Source organism: Neltuma alba, unplaced genomic scaffold, assembly GCF_004799145.2.
Source record: "Neltuma alba isolate B1F8T4 unplaced genomic scaffold, ASM479914v2 tig00006184_pilon, whole genome shotgun sequence".
Taxonomy (NCBI): Eukaryota; Viridiplantae; Streptophyta; class Magnoliopsida; order Fabales; family Fabaceae; genus Neltuma; species Neltuma alba.
The window spans coordinates 14,771-32,291 of NW_021634378.1; the positions used below are offsets into that span (position 1 = coordinate 14,771).

General features: G+C 34.2%; 2 protein-coding genes across 10 annotated transcripts; both read left to right on the plus strand.

Annotated features, from left to right (window-relative positions):
- Window positions 1–2,292: 2,292 nt before the first annotated feature.
- Window positions 2,293–6,916, plus strand: LOC114749812 (zinc finger CCCH domain-containing protein 48-like). The gene is made up of 8 exons (XM_028938351.1): window positions 2,293–2,335; window positions 4,382–4,689; window positions 4,823–5,008; window positions 5,113–5,214; window positions 5,308–5,460; window positions 5,903–6,082; window positions 6,524–6,621; window positions 6,763–6,916. The coding sequence occupies exons 1-8, from the start codon at window positions 2,293–2,295 to the stop codon at window positions 6,914–6,916; spliced, it is 1,224 nt and encodes a 407-aa protein (XP_028794184.1).
- A 965-nt stretch (window positions 6,917–7,881) lies between these two features.
- Window positions 7,882–17,521, plus strand: LOC114749808 (beta-1,4-mannosyl-glycoprotein 4-beta-N-acetylglucosaminyltransferase). Of its 9 annotated transcripts, none has more exons than XM_028938341.1 (5): window positions 7,882–7,892; window positions 15,226–15,300; window positions 15,391–15,510; window positions 15,591–15,657; window positions 16,201–17,521. In XM_028938341.1, exon 5 carries the CDS (start codon window positions 16,288–16,290, stop codon window positions 17,374–17,376), a length of 1,089 nt encoding a protein of 362 aa, XP_028794174.1. In that variant the 5' UTR covers window positions 7,882–7,892; window positions 15,226–15,300; window positions 15,391–15,510; window positions 15,591–15,657; window positions 16,201–16,287; the 3' UTR covers window positions 17,377–17,521. The 9 variants fall into 9 exon arrangements, with proteins under 9 accessions (XP_028794174.1, XP_028794177.1, XP_028794172.1 ...); XM_028938339.1 differs by lacking the exon at window positions 7,882–7,892 and adding an exon at window positions 15,026–15,128 and having other exon boundaries at window positions 15,221–15,300; XM_028938342.1 differs by lacking the exon at window positions 7,882–7,892 and adding an exon at window positions 15,026–15,128 and having other exon boundaries at window positions 15,221–15,300; window positions 15,423–15,510.

Genomic DNA, 17,521 nt, shown 5'->3' on the forward strand with positions numbered 1-17,521 from the left:
ATAAAATATAAAAATATAGGATTTAACACGTCACGGGTTGGATAAATTTCATCAAACCACTTTATAGAGATCAAACATATTTTCGGAACCAATATAATCCAATTCTTTGAAACTTATCTTCGCATTATTTTAAAAACTTTTATGGAATAATTAATTTATAAGTTATAGTTTTAACTATTTTTTTAATAAGCCCCTATATTTTTTTTACCACGTCTCTGTAATTTTTTTTCCTTTTTATAGGCCCTTGTATCATTTTTCATTTTTATTAAGTTCTTATAGATTTACACAATTTTTAACCAAGTCCTTTCAATTTCAAGTAGCTGATTAAAAATAAAGATTTTTTAACCAAAGATTAAAAACAAAGATAAAAACTTCTACTATAAGGGTTTCATTCTAATAAAGTCAAACTATAGTGAGCTGATAAAATAAAAAATTTAAAAAAAAACTTAACTAAAAATTAGGTAAATATATATTAGCTATTCCGTGATCGAACAATGAAAATAAAAAAATTGAAGATTTAGAAAAGGGAAAATCGTAGAAAAATGATTGTTGGATTTCAAAATTTTAAATTAAGAATTACTACAAAAATGTGTTATCACTTGCGAGTATGTTTATTTTCTTTAGAAGTACAGTAATCAATACTGACTTAAAAAAATGATTTTTCCTTTAAAAAACCTGGATTTTTCAAAGCACTTATTAAAATTTAAATCAAATAAAAAAAAACTATTACATGGCTCCATAAATACTGCCCACATATGGAGACTGCGTCAGAAAGCCAGCTCTCTCAGGAGTGTTTCACAAGAAACACAGAGAGGGAGAGGGGGAGATAGAAACAGAGAGAGAGAGAAAGAGAGAGTGAGTGAAGGAGTCGAAAAGTGATCGGGAGACTGAGAACGATAGGTCAAAAATTGACGGAAAAACGAAGAGGCAGAATCGATCGCGAAGGCACGTTGCTGTTCTTATCAATTAAACGTTCAAAGACGCAATTAATACTGCTCAGATTTATGTAAAAGGAGAATACGTCCACGATCACTTGCTAGGTTAATCTATTAGGATTATTTTGGTTGTTTGATGCTCTTTGAGATTATTTAGCAATTACAAGTTAATACCAGCCAACCAAGCCATCTCTGACTACCGGCCGGCCATGTAACGGCCAAACGCATAAAATGTCAGCCACACATGTTCACCGGACTTTTTTGAAGTTATATTGTTGTTTATTTTAACTAGATTTTCCAGACCTTAGAGAAAAAGTTAAGAAGTCTTTCGAACGTTCGTTTCTGGATAAGTCTAATTATTATTATGGATAACGTGCTACTTGGTGACGGTAACTTGTGTTTCAAGTAAAGACGTGGTTAAATTACTGTTGGCATTGCTGGTGTTATGTGTCACCCTGATAATTTTATCTTAATTGATGAATGATTTGAGACTGACTAAGGTCAAGTAGTATAGTAGACTGGTAGAGGATCCAGGCTATGAGGAAAAATCAGGATAGGGACATAACAGTCATTTTTGAAAAGATTGGTCAAGAAAGAGCAGTATTAGAAATAATGTCCGAAATTCCTGAAAATTCCCAGAAAATCATGAAAAATAGAAAGGAGGGTACAAAATAATGTTTGGGGTTTAGAAGGTGAATACAGGATAAAAAATAATTTATCAGGGAATTATTTGTGATTATTGGAATTTTTGGTTAATTAAGGAAAATTAGCCAATTTCCATTATTTAAAATATATGGAGACCTCAAAAATTCAAGAAACAATATGGATAAATTATGTGACATATTATCCTAATTTATAAAATTACTTCCCACCTTTGAAAGTACAGAGGTTAGCTTAAAGAATATTTATTACCAAATTATTATCGATAGAATATTGATTTTTGACAGAATAAAATTTAGAAAATTATAGAGCGAGGTAAAATTTGAGAAAAATCATGGAATATCCTTGGAATGAGAGGAATTTAAGGAGGTGTTGAAATCAAAATTTTGTGATAGTAAATTGGACAGGATTGTTGGAAAATTAGACCGAAAATACACAAATAATCAGTGGATTGCACTGAATATTGGATGAGTCATTTTTCTTCCAATTTTTAGAGTAATAATTCAGCCAAAATAATGGAGGAAGGACAAGGTTGGAATTTTCCAAATTGTTCAAGGGCATAAAGGGAAATAAGAGACAAAACATTAAAATAATATTTTTCTACCACATAAAAATCACATGGTGAATAAGTGTCCTTCCATGTGTCATGATCTCAAGGCTTGTGCTCTAAGATTTGTCCACGTGTAAAGTGAAAAAAATGGACAGCCGAGATCACATCTTTTTCTCCAAGGGCATTCTTGGTATTTTGAAAAATTCAAGCCTACCCTCACCCTTCATAATTTCGGCCAAGATGGTTTCCTAGAGAGGAATGTTTTGCTCTTAAGTTCTAAGAGAGAGAGAGAAAGAAAGAAGAGAGAGAAAGGGAGAAAGAAAGGTTAAACGCCTCTAATCGCCGATTAAGAGCTAATTAAGGTATGTTTACCTCCCTAAGTATTAATTATTTTTAGTTAATAATTTATTTGAGAAAGATTAGGATTAATTACCTTGATTAATTATGGTTTAGTGATAGCTAAGATTAATCATGTTATTTGATTATAGATTAGTAAGTAATTAAGGTTAGTTACCTTGATTAATTAATGACTAGTGATTAGTTATGTTAATTGAAGGATGATTAATTATGATTAATCATGTTGATTAAGGAATGATTAAGGGTTAATCATATTGATTAGAGAATGATTAATAGTTAATCCATAAGGGATTAGTGACTTAATCTTAGAGGATTATGTTGTATTAATGACTATGTGACTTGAGGACCTTAATTAAATATTGGATTAAGGATTAAGGGTTAGTGATTAACCAAGAAAGCATGATTAATCATGGATTAAGGAAGAATTCCAGGACCTTAATTGAGGATTAAGGCTTGGTCAAACCAAAGTCAAAGGATTAGAAAAGGTATACAGAAGTTATAAATTGAAAGGCACAAGGATAGTATTATATTGAGAAAGAATTGTATACTAGATATGGAATTTACCATACCCTTACTGTATGGTTGATAGGCAATTTTCTAAAAACTTATGAGGACCTCAAGCAAGGAAAACAAGGAGTAAACATTGAGCGTGGAACCGACGTAGCGTGAACTTACAATTATTTTGTTGACTTGCATTTGGTGTTTCTGTTATGTGTGTTTATGTGCCATGAGAATGTTTATGCACTGATGATGTGAACTCCTTGCAATATATGTCTTGGCTCTTGCATGATTGAGTTTTGATTGGAATGATTATATGCTCCATGATGATGACATGGATACGGAATGGTTATGGCATGGCATAATGGCTAGCAATGTTATTTTACTGCATGTAGCATGACATCTTATGCATGTTAACTTGATGGTTGTATGTTCAATGCTACTGGGATTTCTATGAAATCTCATTCCTCCTATAACATGATATCCTAGGTGCCACTACCTCCAAGGAGAAGAGAAAAGGAGTAATCATGGCTTGAGGAAATTATGATCTATGTATTGTATTATATGGATTTAAACCTTTCTTTTCCAAGCCATGTAAGCATATTCTGAGCATGAACACATGACATGATAACCTTTTTGGATGTATATTAATGGTAGAGTAGCTTTATATGCGAGTATGGTCTGCTTATGGTGAAAAATAAAATGGTGCTAGAATTAGTGAAAATGGGAGACAAAAATGGTCTAAATTTGACCAAACTTTGACCAATTAAGACCTTGGTCAAATGGTTGACTTTTTCCTTGAACTTTGGCATGCAAATAGATCTTATTTTTTCCTTTAAAATGAGTGGTAAAGCGTCACAATCGGAGCTCTGTGCAGGAAGTTATGCCTTTCCGAAGTTAGGCAAAAATCCTGGAAAACAGAAAAATGACCAAATCAACAGTACTTTTTGAAATTAAAATTGGATGCGTTCCTGATTAAATTGGAACCTGAGGTCATGTTTCCTTAATAGATGATGTTAAGAGCTTCAAGTGAGACTTGGAATGATTTTGTTTCAATTTTTCTAGAATTAGTTGTGATTTTTCAAAGTTATGCCAAGTTCAAGGTTACAGTGAACAGTAATGCGGGAGAAGAAATTTTCAAACTCAAATTTTTCAACCCAGTAACCTGTAAACGTGCTTCCGAACATCTTAACTTAACATAATATAAGGATGCGAACGTAAGGTGTTGCATTATGAATATGAATTATGAAAAGTGAATGACTAGTTGGCTTGAGATGTTCTGAATCCAATTTCTTATTACAGAATGAATACAAGGGTCGCAAGGAGAAGTGAAGTTCCTTATGAGAAGGACGCTTGCAATAATTGGGACATTGGTTTGCAGGGCGTCACACCAATAAGCCCTGCAGGTTTGTGCGCAATGAGACTTCACTACCGTCCACCCCACGTAATACTGCTTATCAATGCAGGAGGAAGTCCCCTTACTCGGTTAACAAGTCTCGTAGCAATGAATTGCTTAACAAGCCTAAATCAGATGGCATAAGATCCTCTATTGCCAAAGGCAATTCACCTCAAATTTGTAAGTACTGGATCAATGGAAACTGCGTACATTGCGATCGTTGTTGGAACTTGCATTCCTGGTTTCAAGGAGATGGCCTTTCTGTGCTCACTAAGCTTCACCAACACAAGACGGTACATACTTAACTTCCATTTACTTACCAATCCTTTCTATAATTTCTTCATTGGATTATGCGCTGGCTATTTGTCGTATCCTTTTATATACCAGCGTTTTGCTCGAGTACTAAACTTTAAACTATGACTACAGATTGTCACTGGGATTACACTTCCAGTTGAATCTGACAAACTTTTTTCTTGTAGCACTGATGGGACGCTTTGGGTGTGGGACTGTCGTACTGGTCAATGTGTAAATGTCATAAATCTGGGTGATGAAGCAAGGTGTTTGATCAGTATGGGTTCGTGGGTTTTTGCTGGTATGCGGAATGCTATTAAGGTAAGCACTTGAACCCCTCCATGTGATTGCTTATTTTGTGCCATTCATCTTTTCTGTGACTGAGTTAACTGGAAATTGGTTGTGTGATTGTGGTTATTATGAAGGCATGGAACATTCAGACGGCCGCTGAGATCACTCTTGATGGATCTAAGGGTCCTGTACTTTCCGTGGCTGTTTGCAACGATACACTTTTTGCTGGAGCAATGGTAATTATATCTTTTATATTTTATATGATATTTTCTCTTCTCTATGACACGCGTCTGATATTAATATGATCTCACTTTGTCTTCATATTGTAGGATGGTGTTATTTATGCATGGAGACCCAGTCCTGAAGCAAATTTTCCATTTAAATTATTGGCAACGTTGAACGGCCACACCAGAGCTGTTGTTTGCTTGACTGGTGGACCTAGGGGCAAGCTGTACTCAGGTTCTGTGGATCATAGCATCAAGGTATGCCTGCAAATTAATGACAAGTTCCTTCTTTTAGGCTTAGTACTTGTTAACCCATGTAGTGGTTTGTTGTGGATATGTATATCTTTGGGCTAGATGATTACTTTGGACAAATTTGATATTCTGGTCGTCTTCATGTAGGTTTTGAGTCACTGCTCTTATTTTTACATCTCTTGTGTCATCAATTTTTTAAAATCAATTGCTTAATAGTTGAATGGTGTAGGGTGAAAACTCATTTAAAATGAAACTGAGAATACATTATATTTTGAGATCATATATATTATATGAAATTAGATCTTGCATTATTTGCCCGATTATATGTTTAATAAGAAAACCATCTCACTTGGTGAAGCAGGCCTGATTTCATTATTTGTCTTCGTTAATGTTATACGCCGTTGTTGAGATTTGTTTGAGATGATTTATTGATTTTTATATTTCTCAGGTTTGGGATCTCAACACATTACAATGTGCTATGACGTTGAAAGGGCACACGGACATAGTGACATCCCTTATTTTCTGGGACCAATGCTTATTCTCAAGTTCATTGGACGGCACAGTAAAACTTTGGGCTGCCACTCAAAGAGAAACTTTGGAAGTAGTACACACGCACCATAAACAAAGTGTGAGTTTATTTAGATAAATGGTGTATATTGTGAATCTAGAATTGCGTTTTAGATTTTAGATTGTGTTCTGTTTTGTAATTTTATGTCCAATGGAAAAGATATACTATTAATTTGGTTGTGGCTCAGTGTTGGTACTGAATTTTTTGGTAAAAGGTATTTAAATTTTTATTTTGCACTGAGGAAGGAATTCGTTTATTAACATGCACAAAAGGCTAAAATGCTGCTGACATAATATCTTAACAGTGAAGATGTTCTATAGAAGGTTTAATTTTGTCAAATCCGATTGGATGAAATTATATCTTCTCGAATCTTTGGGATTAGTTATCAAACATACTTAGAAATGAAAAGGAAATTATGAGCGCATCAATTTTGTGGAGGAATTCACATGTATGTTATGTTGTCAGAAATCCCTCTAATATATATGTTTTGTGATGTTTTAGGGTGTGGTTAGAATCAACGGGATGATTGATGCAAAAGGGAAACCCGTATGGTTTTGTTCGTGCAACAACCATTCAGTTGGGCTATATGAAATGCCATCGTGAGTAGACTTCATGTTTCCAATATTGTGAGTAATCAGGACTTGATCTTGTACTTCTCCGGTCCTAAATATAAAACCCTTATATTAGTATATATAAGAGTCTTATATTTAAGATTGGAGGAGTATTTCTTTTTTGGTCAGGTTTGCTGCAAGAGGAAGATTATTCTCAAAGCAAGAGATGAGAGTAATAGAAGAAGGCCCTGGCAGACTCTTTTTCACTGGAGACGGCCCTGGTTTGCTCACTGTCTGGAAATGGTTGCCAGATTCAGAGCCTAAAACCACGTCTTCATCATGATTCCCAGTTTCATTTGCTTGTTTTTAACCTTAGAATTTGAAGAAGACCATTACAAGATGTTTGTATTTGAGATTTTTCTTGTATTACATTATGTACAATACATTCAATTCCAATTTTAGCTCCTCAGACCGTAGGGCATCAACAATTCTTGTTGTGAAAATTTGTATAGATTTTTTGTTACTGAATATATGATATGTTACTTAAAAAAGTCAGAGCAAGGTTAACCAACACCTTGCTTGCAATTTGTATATGTTTATCATAAATAACAGTTGTGATTCTTTTTATAGATAAGTTCTCTTTTTATTCTTTTTTCGTAAACTATTTAAGGTTTGATGGGTTGTTCCTGCTCTGATTTTCATGACCATACGGATTGGATAATAAAGCCTTCTCCGAAAAACGGATTAACAAGCACGCCTAAATATACATATGGCCCTTTGACCCAAAAAAATATAAACATGTACATATGACCCTGAAATAAATTTAAGACAGACACTCCAACACCATCCCTCTTAGTTGTAGTAGGAACTGATATTTTGTTATCTAAAAGCCTTTCGCTTGTTTAAAGACCTTATAATGAAGTGGCGCAGAGACTAATTCTGCTGGCTTCTCATCGATCTGCTGGAGAAAATTCTGAAACTGGAAATTGCCAGGTTCCATGTATTATTTACAGTCATAGGCTCTGGTTAAAGGTAATATGGACTCAGCCCACTAATTGTTTATAAGCCCTTGACCTATCCATCAAATTGTTTCATCAGGAATCACGCATGTTCCTCCTCCCGACATAAAATTCTTTGGATTCCCAACGAGGAGTCACAGTTTTAAAGGCTTTAAGAGAGAGGATATTTTATGGTGGACCTGATTACAAATTACGAAAGGAGGTTTGTTTATTTTTTTTTTTTTGGTAAAACTCATAGTACTTTCAAATCACTTTAAGCTTGAGATTAATCCCTACCAAGTTGAGAGCATTAACATTAAAGTTCTTTTAACAAATGCGCTTTTGAAAACTTGAACTCGTATTCTCCTTTTTACAGAAATAAGACCGCTTATCATTTTAATTAACAGCTTGTTAGTTGTTTGTTTATTATTTTATCTCATGAGCTCCTGTGACTTTTTTTCTAGATATAGGTAGGTAATCATATTTAAAGCATTAAATGTGGGCACATTTGCTCATGAGAATTCGAATTTTAGTTTGTTATGTTACGAAGATGTAATCCTTTTTGTTAGACTTGGTAGGTCCGCGTCCTTGAGCACTTAGAATCATGTATATTTCACTTTTGGGTATGGGAGATGTATATTCATCATGGCGTTTGCCCCCGTTTCTGGCAACAACAAAAATTACAAATTCGCAGGATTCGAATCTAGAGCATTGTGAGTTACTCTTCTGATTTTATTTATAAATTACTTCTAATATGTTTTATACAGATCAAAAAAAAATTTAAAACTTTATTAATTCTTATTTAAAATTCAATAATTTTTTAACTTTATCCCTATTAAATAAACATTATACCTCATATAAACAAAATCAACACAATAATCAATGAAAGATAAAATTGTACATCCATACAAAAAAATTTTCACAGTCTCCTATAAATAGAGTTAAAAAATATCTTCTCTTTGCCCTACAAATAGGACCAGAAAAGTATGAGTTTAATTTTTAGGGAAAAAAGTTCAGATTTCATATATTACAAAATTATTATAATGTTTTTTAAATTAACTATTTTCTATTTTCAATATAGTGCAGTTATAAATTGCGTAGATTAAATTTTAATATTTTTAATTAATTTATCTATTTTATAATGATAAGTTTATAAAATATTGAGTCTGCCTTGCTTATTGTTTTTATCTAAAGGTGGACATAATATCATGAGAAGAACGAAAAAAAGGAAAAGGAGAGGATTTGGAGGCAGAATTTTTAATTCTTATAATTAATTAAGGTATGAGCACAGCTTTGGTTTTTTTAGTTTCATATGAAGTTTGAATTTCATCACTTCATAATTTTATAAATTACAGATTATCTTTTCAATTCTTTAATACTAATATTATTAGTATCAAATGATTTTTTTTTTTTGCTAACCATCCTTATTTTAATAAATTAAAATTTATGTGCAAGCATTTGTAAATTTTTTTTAACATTTAATATTTTAATGTTGGCATTTTTTTGTTAATAAAATTAATGGTGTCAAAATTAAAACACTAAAAAAATACTTTATAAAATGAAAGAATGAAAATCACATATTGTATGAAATTAAAAAGTTGTTGGCAAAAAAAAAAAAGAAATTAAAAGGTTAACAGTGCACAAAGACTATAAGAAAGACACCACCAGGGATTAAAATAAAACTTTGTTATAAGTATAAAATCAAAAGAAATAAAAATACGATTTGACGGATTATTAAAATCCATTTCCCATCCAGTCATCTACCATATCTGTGGAAAGCCAAGTCAAGCCGCCCAACCTTGCAAAGAGCACTAGTAGTCTTCTTTAGTACCAATCCAACGCAAGATATTTAATTGACCCCCTAGTATTTAGATCCTTTCTAGAAAACATTTTTTTTATCCTTCTCATAACATCTATATGTTAGTTTTAATGAGTATTAAATTTTTTTTACATATGTACGAATTTCTCTAATCCTGAGTATAAAACCTAATTAACTAAGTTATATTAATTAAAAATGTTAGTTAAATTCATCAATATGATATATTTTTTAAATCCTTTAAGTATCTTCCTTAGTTCCTTCTCCCTCTCCTACTTGATATTGTCAAAAAAAAATTAATAGAGTTAATTTGAAAAAAATTGATAGACATATGAAATAAATCTTACATATAGGACTAACATTAACTATTCAATTCGTCTTAAGGAGTGAAGAAGTATCTAATAAAAATAATGAGAGAGTAGAAATTAATATAGCATTGAAATTTACTATAATTAATAAAAATAATATCAGAAATCACTTAAGTTTTATGATAAATTTGGTGAATTTAACTAGATTGGTATGCGTTTAATAAGGTCGGCTGGGGATTTTCCTTTGTAGTTTGCGCGTGGACTTTTCATTTTACTTTCTCTTCATTAATGAGTAGAACTATTAATATTAATGCTGGTAAAAAAAAGAACTATTAATATTAATAAATTAATAATAAATACGCAAATGTTATAAATTGAATTAAATTTAAATTTCCTATAAAATTTAAGTTATTTTTAATATTATCCTTATTGCCTAAACTAAATTTTAATATTATATTAATATTTTTGGTGCTGAAACGTCATATTAATTTTTACCCTCTTACTACTGATATTAAATATGGACAAATATAAAAAAAAAATTCAATAGTCCTTGAAACTATCATAGGATATTATAAAAAGAATAAAAGTTTATAATAAATACTAGAGGGAGCATCATCAAATAGAAACTATCTTTACCTGAAAACTTAAGGATTAAAGGAGTGCACTTGTTAATGGTCAAAATTAATATTTTTTTAATAGTTAGGATAATACTATCTCCAATTCTTAATATAAAAGCTAGAATTTAGGTAACTAATTGGAAGGGGATAAAAAAATTATTTAAGTTGGTTATCTATAACAAATATGTATTACCTTTCCTAAATTACCATATTTAATTATATGCATTAACATTACTTTTTGATGAAAACCTTTGCAATTAATAGGAGTATTTAAAAATAAATAAATTTAAAAAACAAAGTAAATTAAGCTTTTATGTTTGGGACTAAATTCAACCTCCAACTTGTTTTTCATAAATACTTCTAAAAAGATGACTTTTAAGTTTTAACTCAATAAATTTCATCACTTTATATCTAAAAGTGTTTTTTCTTATTATTCTATGTTTTATAGTTTTTTGTGCCAGTATATTTTACAGCATCTTAAGCTTAATTAGCATTCACATGAGCTTTTTTCAATGCATTAAAAGAACTAAGATCTATAGTTGAGAAAATTGTAAGGATCCAATAAAAAACCTACAAAGGCCTAATTAAAGTCAAATAAAACTATAAGAACAACTCCCTCTGCCTTTAATTTAAAGAACAATTATCAAAATCACGTGACTAACTCCGCCTATGTTGTATAGCCGGTCCCAAGCCCGGATAAAGGAGGAGGGTTGTGTTAGGCCCTCGACAGCCAACGTAAAAACCCGTCGAATCTCATGAACATGGATCAACGAAGTAATTATGCTAATGCTAGGTCGTTGCCCAGATGTGACGCGCTGTATAGCTCGAGTACAGTGAGAAATGAGCTAGAGCCGCTGCATTGTCGCCCGGATGTAGTGTTAAATGAGCAAGGGCTACCGCACTCTCTTGGACGGAGGCGGCTAAAGAAGTTAGTTCATGAGACTGAGATTAGATTTGGCACTTGGAATATTGGGACGTTAAATGAGAAATCTATGGAAGTAGCAGGAGTTATGAGGGACAGAAGGATTAATATCTTATGCCTCCAAGAAACCAAATGGACTGGAGAAGCTGCCAAGGAACTTGGAGAGTATAAACTTTGGTACACAGGAAAGGTGAGCACAAGGAATGGGGTTGGTATCATCGCTGATGGGACATGGAAAAAAAACGTGGTAGAGGTTAAAAGGTTTGAGGACAGAATAATATCGTTAAGAGTAATTGTTGGAAAGGATACTATCAATATCATTAGTGCCTATGCACCTCAGGTTGGGGCAGAGACACACCTTAAAGATAAGTTTTGGGAAGATATGGAGGGCTTGGTTCAAAGCATACCACTCGAAGAAAAAAATTTTATCGATGGGGACCTTAATGGACATGTTGGTAAAGAAGCAGGACAATTCAGTGGGGCCCATGGTGGTTTTGGTTTTGGGGAGCTTAATAGTGGAGGACAATCTATTCTCGATTTTTCTCTTGCATACGATCTTAAGATTGTCAACACTTGTTTTAAGAAGCGAGAGGAGCATTTAATCACGTACAAAAGTGGTGTCTCAAAATCACAGATTGATTTCTTTTTGGTTAAGAATCCGGACAGAAGATTGTGTACTAATTGCAAAGTGATTCCAGGAGACGGGGTGAGTACCCAACATAGAGTACTTATCCTTGATGTATGTTTTAAGAGTACCAGGCAAAAGTACCATCAAGTGGCAAAACCCAGGATTAAGTGGTGGCAGTTAAAAGGAGAGAAGCAGGAGTTATTCAAAAGGACTCTTTTGAAGGAAGGGAATTTGGAGTTGCAGGGAAATGCAAACATGATGTGGGAAGAGATAGCTTCAAGGGTTCGTTTGGTAGCTAAAGCAATTTTGGGAGAATCCAAAGGTCCTGGTCAAAGAGATAAGGAGACTTGGTGGTGGAATAAGAGTGTGCAAGAGAAAGTCAAACAGAAAAAAGATTGTTTTAAGGCCATACACTTGTGCAATAGTGTAGAGAACCAGGAAAAGTATCAGTTGGCTAAAAAAGAGACAAAGAGAGCAGTGAGCGAAGCACGTACTAAAGCTTATGAAGGGTTTTATCAGGAGTTAGGAACAAAGACGGGAGAAAGAAATATTTACAAGATCGCAAAGTAAAGGGAGAGGAAAAAGAGAGATCTGGACCAAGTAAAGTGTATAAAGGATGAAGATGGTAAAGTGTTAGTTACTGATGGTGATATTAAGGACAGATGGGAGGCTTACTTTTACAAGTTGTTTAATGAGGGAAGCAATTATGCGACTCAGGACTTGCAGGACTTGCTAATTAACGAAAATGATCGGAATTTGGCTTTCTACCGCAGGATACATATCGGAGAGGTTAAGGCGGCTCTCAAGAAAATGGACAATGGAAAAGCCGTTGGGCCTGATGGTATCCCTATTGAAGTTTGGAAATGTTTGGGCGATGAGGGGGAGGCGTGGCTAACCAAGCTTTTTAATGAAATTTTACGCTCTAAAAATATGCCGGATGAGTGGAGGAAAAGCATTTTAGTTCCTATTTACAAGAATAAAGGAGACATTCAAAACTGTGCAAGCTACAGGGGGATAAAACTTATGAGTCATACAATGAAGTTGTGGGAAAAAGTGATGGAATATAGATTGAGGTTGGAGACTTCTATTTCGGAAAACCAATTTGGATTTATGCCAGGGAGATCCACATCGGAAGCAATCTATTTACTAAGGGGGTTAATAGAGAGATATAGAAGTAAGAGAAGAGATTTACATATGATTTTTATTGACCTGGAAAAGGCTTATGATCGTGTGCCAAGAGAAGTATTGTGGAAGGCTTTGGAAAAGAAAGGTGTACGGGTTGCGTATATCAAAGTCATACAAGATATGTATAAGGCGGTAACTACCAGTGTAAGGACGCCTGGGGGGGAGACAAAGGACTTCCCTATTAAGATTGGCCTACATCAGGGATCCTCTTTGAGTCCGTACTTGTTCAACATTGTTCTGGATGTTCTAACTAAACCTGTTCAAGAAAGAATCCCTAAGTCCATGCTCTTCGCGGATGATATAGTTCTTATGGCGGAATCAAAAGAAGAAATTAACACTAGTTTGGAGTTATGGAGAAGGACTTTGGAGTCGAAAGGTTTCCGTTTGAGTAGGAACAAAACAGAATATATGCATTGTGATTTTGGAGGGAGGCAAGGTAATAGGGATTTGGAGGTAAGGATGGGAGAGCAAGTTATTCCTCAAGTATCAAAGTTTAAATACCTAGGATCCATTATACAGGAGGATGGGGAAATTGATGGAGACATTTCTCATAGAATACAAGCTGGCTGGTTAAAGTGGAGGAAAGCTACCGGAGTTATTTGCGATAAGAAGGTACTTGAGAAACTTAAAGGAAAATTTTATCGGACTGCTATAAGACCAGCTATGATGTATGGTAGTGAATGTTGGGCAATAAAGGGAAAACAAGAGCACAAAGTCGGAGTAGCAGAAATGAGGATGTTGAGATGGATGTGTGGTCATACAAGAAAAGATAGGATTCGAAATGAAAAGATCAGGACAAGAGTCGGTGTGGCACCTACCCAAGAGAAAATGGTTGAAAATCGCTTAAGATGGTTTGGACATGTGCAGAGAAGGCCTTTGAAGGCCCCGGTGAGGAGGGTGGATCAAACAAGATAGAGTCCCATAAAAAGAGGCAGGGGAAGACTGAGAAGAACGCTGAATGAGGTCATTGAACGAGACCTCCTAATCAACAACATATCTAAGGATTGGGTTGTTGACAGAGCACGATGGCGTCATGTGATTCATGTAGCCGACCCCACCTAGTGGGATAAGACTTGTTGTTTGTTCTTGTTTGTTCTATCAAAATCACGTGACTCAATATACTATTTAGGTTTAATCAAAACTAATGAATATGAAAGATATATATACCTCTAATTCTATTTATAAGTTACTTCTAACATGTTTCACACAGACCAAGAAAAACTTTAAATTTTATTAACTCTCATTTAAAATTCAACAACTTTCTGACTTTATCCCTATTTAATATATATAATACCTCATATAAATAAAGTCAACACAATAATAAATGAAAAGTAAAATTGTACATTCATACAAAAAATTTCTTTTAATGTCTTATAAATAGAAAAAAAAATACATTCTCTCTACTTTATAAATAAGACTAAAAGAGTATATATATATATTTTTAGTTATACTCTTATTTGTAAGGAGAATACGTGAATGATAATAAATAAAAAAATTTTATAGAGATAATAAGTGACATATATGAAATGAGGTTAAAAATGTAAAGAACAATTTAAAAATCTGGACAAAAAAATTCATTTCTTATATTTAAACACATTAACACGAGAGAAATTGTTTCATATATTTAAAAAAAAAAAAAAGACCGATGAAGTCACATAGTGCCACCACCTCACCGGCCAAGGCCAAATATCAACTAGGATAATTAAAATAATTAAAATAGGAATGAGTAAGAATAAGTATTTAATGTGGAAGCTATTTATAGTGAATTATTGCGTGTGTGATAAGTGATTGTCCAGTGGCGAATGATCACACAATAAATTGTCCAAATCCATTTCTCCATTTTCGAGATTTGCGAAACACCACATACTTCAGCTGGTAATGCCGCAATGGCGTCAAGTCAATCTCACACAATGACCACTATCACTCTTCTTTTATTTCAGAAAAACACCCCTATCTCCCTTTCTCTCTCTAGTCTCTCTCTCTCTCTCTCACGACCTTTTCCATATCACAATCAATCTTCCCTGCCTTCACTTTAACCCTATTAGCTTTCGCTGTTCTTCTTCATCTTCATTAATGTTAAGGTACGCGTGTTGTAATTGCGTTTCCTTTCTTGGCCTTCTTTGTACTTTCCTCTCTCTAACTGGTTTCCTTGCGTTTCTGCGTTTTATGGAAGGTTAGGAAGCTAATTCGTGAACCTTGAAGTTTCTGGTAGAATGACTTTTGGGGGGTTTATTCTGAGAATAAAGGCAAGAGGTATCAATAAATTCGAATGATTTGAGTTCTTGATTGAGATGTGATTCTGTCGGTCGTCATTTTGTTCTGTGTTGAAACGGTTTCTTTCAGTTGAATGGGGATCTATTTGTTGTACATTGAAGGGGATGGGATTCATCTTTGTTTTCTTGTTTGGCTCGAAGCTCAAGGGGGCTTCCTCTCATGATTCCTACAAATTTCCAGATTTTTAAGGTGTCATCCAACTCTTTAGGCATCTGTTTCTGTTTTATGATAATGGGATTCTGACCCCATTTGTATCGTCTTTTCTCCAGATGCATGAATGTGGAGGCTTCATGTTATTTTTCATCACAATGATATGGTTCAATTAGACTCTTAAAGGTGTTAACAAATTTGATTGGATAATTTGAGAATATTAAGTGGATGAGTTCTAATTGAGATGACTCTGTTAATTGGATGGCAAATTTTTTGTTGATGAATCCTTTTTACCTGGGACAATGGTATCAGTGGTGATATTTGTTATTGGAAAAGCAGTCAGTTAATCAAGAGCAGAGGTTAAATTCAGATTTTTGTGACAATGAAGAAGAATGTTGTTATGGGTTTTAGTGTCTTGGACAGCCTTATAAGCTTGCTTAAGGCTTTGAAACCTAAACGTCAATGGCTAATTCATATATATGGTTGTGAGCATTAGTTATAGGTAATTTAATATAATCCAAGACATCATTCCTATGTTTGATTTGCCAAATTATGTTGAGAATCCATTATGTTTTCTCACTGTGAGGAGGAACAGCTTGGTGATATTAGTTAACTGTTGCAAAGTGTACTTGACTGTTTGGTTTTGAAAATTCACATTGAATGGCATAAATATGTTCACTTTGTATTCAAGTTTCTATATTCTGATCCATTTTGATGAAACTTATGCAGCTTGCAGATGGACATGATATATCCAATTCATTGAATTGGGGCAAACATGTTAATCGCTTCAATTGACAAACATTTTCTCTTCAAGGCATGGCTTATCGAACTCGCCCTACCGCTAGACAGAAATCTCCCAAATTGCGCTATGTCTTTCTTATTTTGTTGGCAATAGTTTTTGCGGCTGAATTGTTCATCCATGGCCAAAAGATTTCTTACTTCTTCCGACCTGTTTGGGACAAACCCCCAGCTCCCTTCACTCGTTTACCTCACTATTATGCAGAAAATGTCTCCATGGATCATCTCTGCCGCCTCCATGACTGGTCACTGCGCTCTGAACCTCGTCACATTTTTGATGCAATCATCTTTAGCAATGAGTTAGACATACTAGAGATTAGATGGAGAGAACTTTATCCTTACGTTTCAAAATTTGTGATCCTTGAGTCCAATACTACATTCACAGGCATCCCAAAACCTCTATTCTTCGCCTCAAACCGAGCTAGATTCGCCTTTGCTGCAGACAAGGTTGTTCATGGCATGTTCCCTGGACGAGTTGCAACCCCTGGATCACGTCAGGACCCTTTTGTTCTTGAGTCAGAGCAACGTGCAGCAATGAATAAATTGTTACACCACGCAGGGATTATGAATGGTGACATTCTTCTTATGGCAGATACAGATGAGATTCCTAGCCCTCACACGTTGAAACTGCTTCAATGGTGTGATGAAATTCCTGCTGTTTTGCATCTTGAACTGAAGCACTACATGTACTCATTTGAATTCCCTGTCGACTACAGCAGCTGGCGGGCCACAGCAAATTTGTATGGTCCCCTGACTCGTTACCGACACTCTCGATTAACTAATGTGATCTTCTCGGATGCAGGATGGCACTGCAGCTTCTGCTTTCGGTATATTTCTGAGTTTGTGTTTAAAATGACAGCTTATAGTCACGCAGACCGGGCAAAACAGAGGGATTTTCTTGGTCATAAGAGAATTCAGGAGCTTATATGTAAGGGAGATGATCTTTATGATATGCTCCCTGAAGAATACTCCTTCCAGGATCTGATTAGAAAGATGGGATCCATCCCGCGATCTGCTTCTGCAGTTCATCTTCCTGCTTATTTGATAGAGAATGCACACAAGTTCAAGTTTCTTCTTCCAGGAGGCTGCATGAGAGAACCAGGATGAAATCTATGTGGATGTTTTACGCCCAGTAAAAAGTGTAGTATGTTGAAAAAGAGATGCAAAATAAATGATTACCATAGAAATAGAATATGAATTTTATGTAGGCGTCTTGCTGTGAATGCATGAATGTATAGAAAGGATCTTAGTT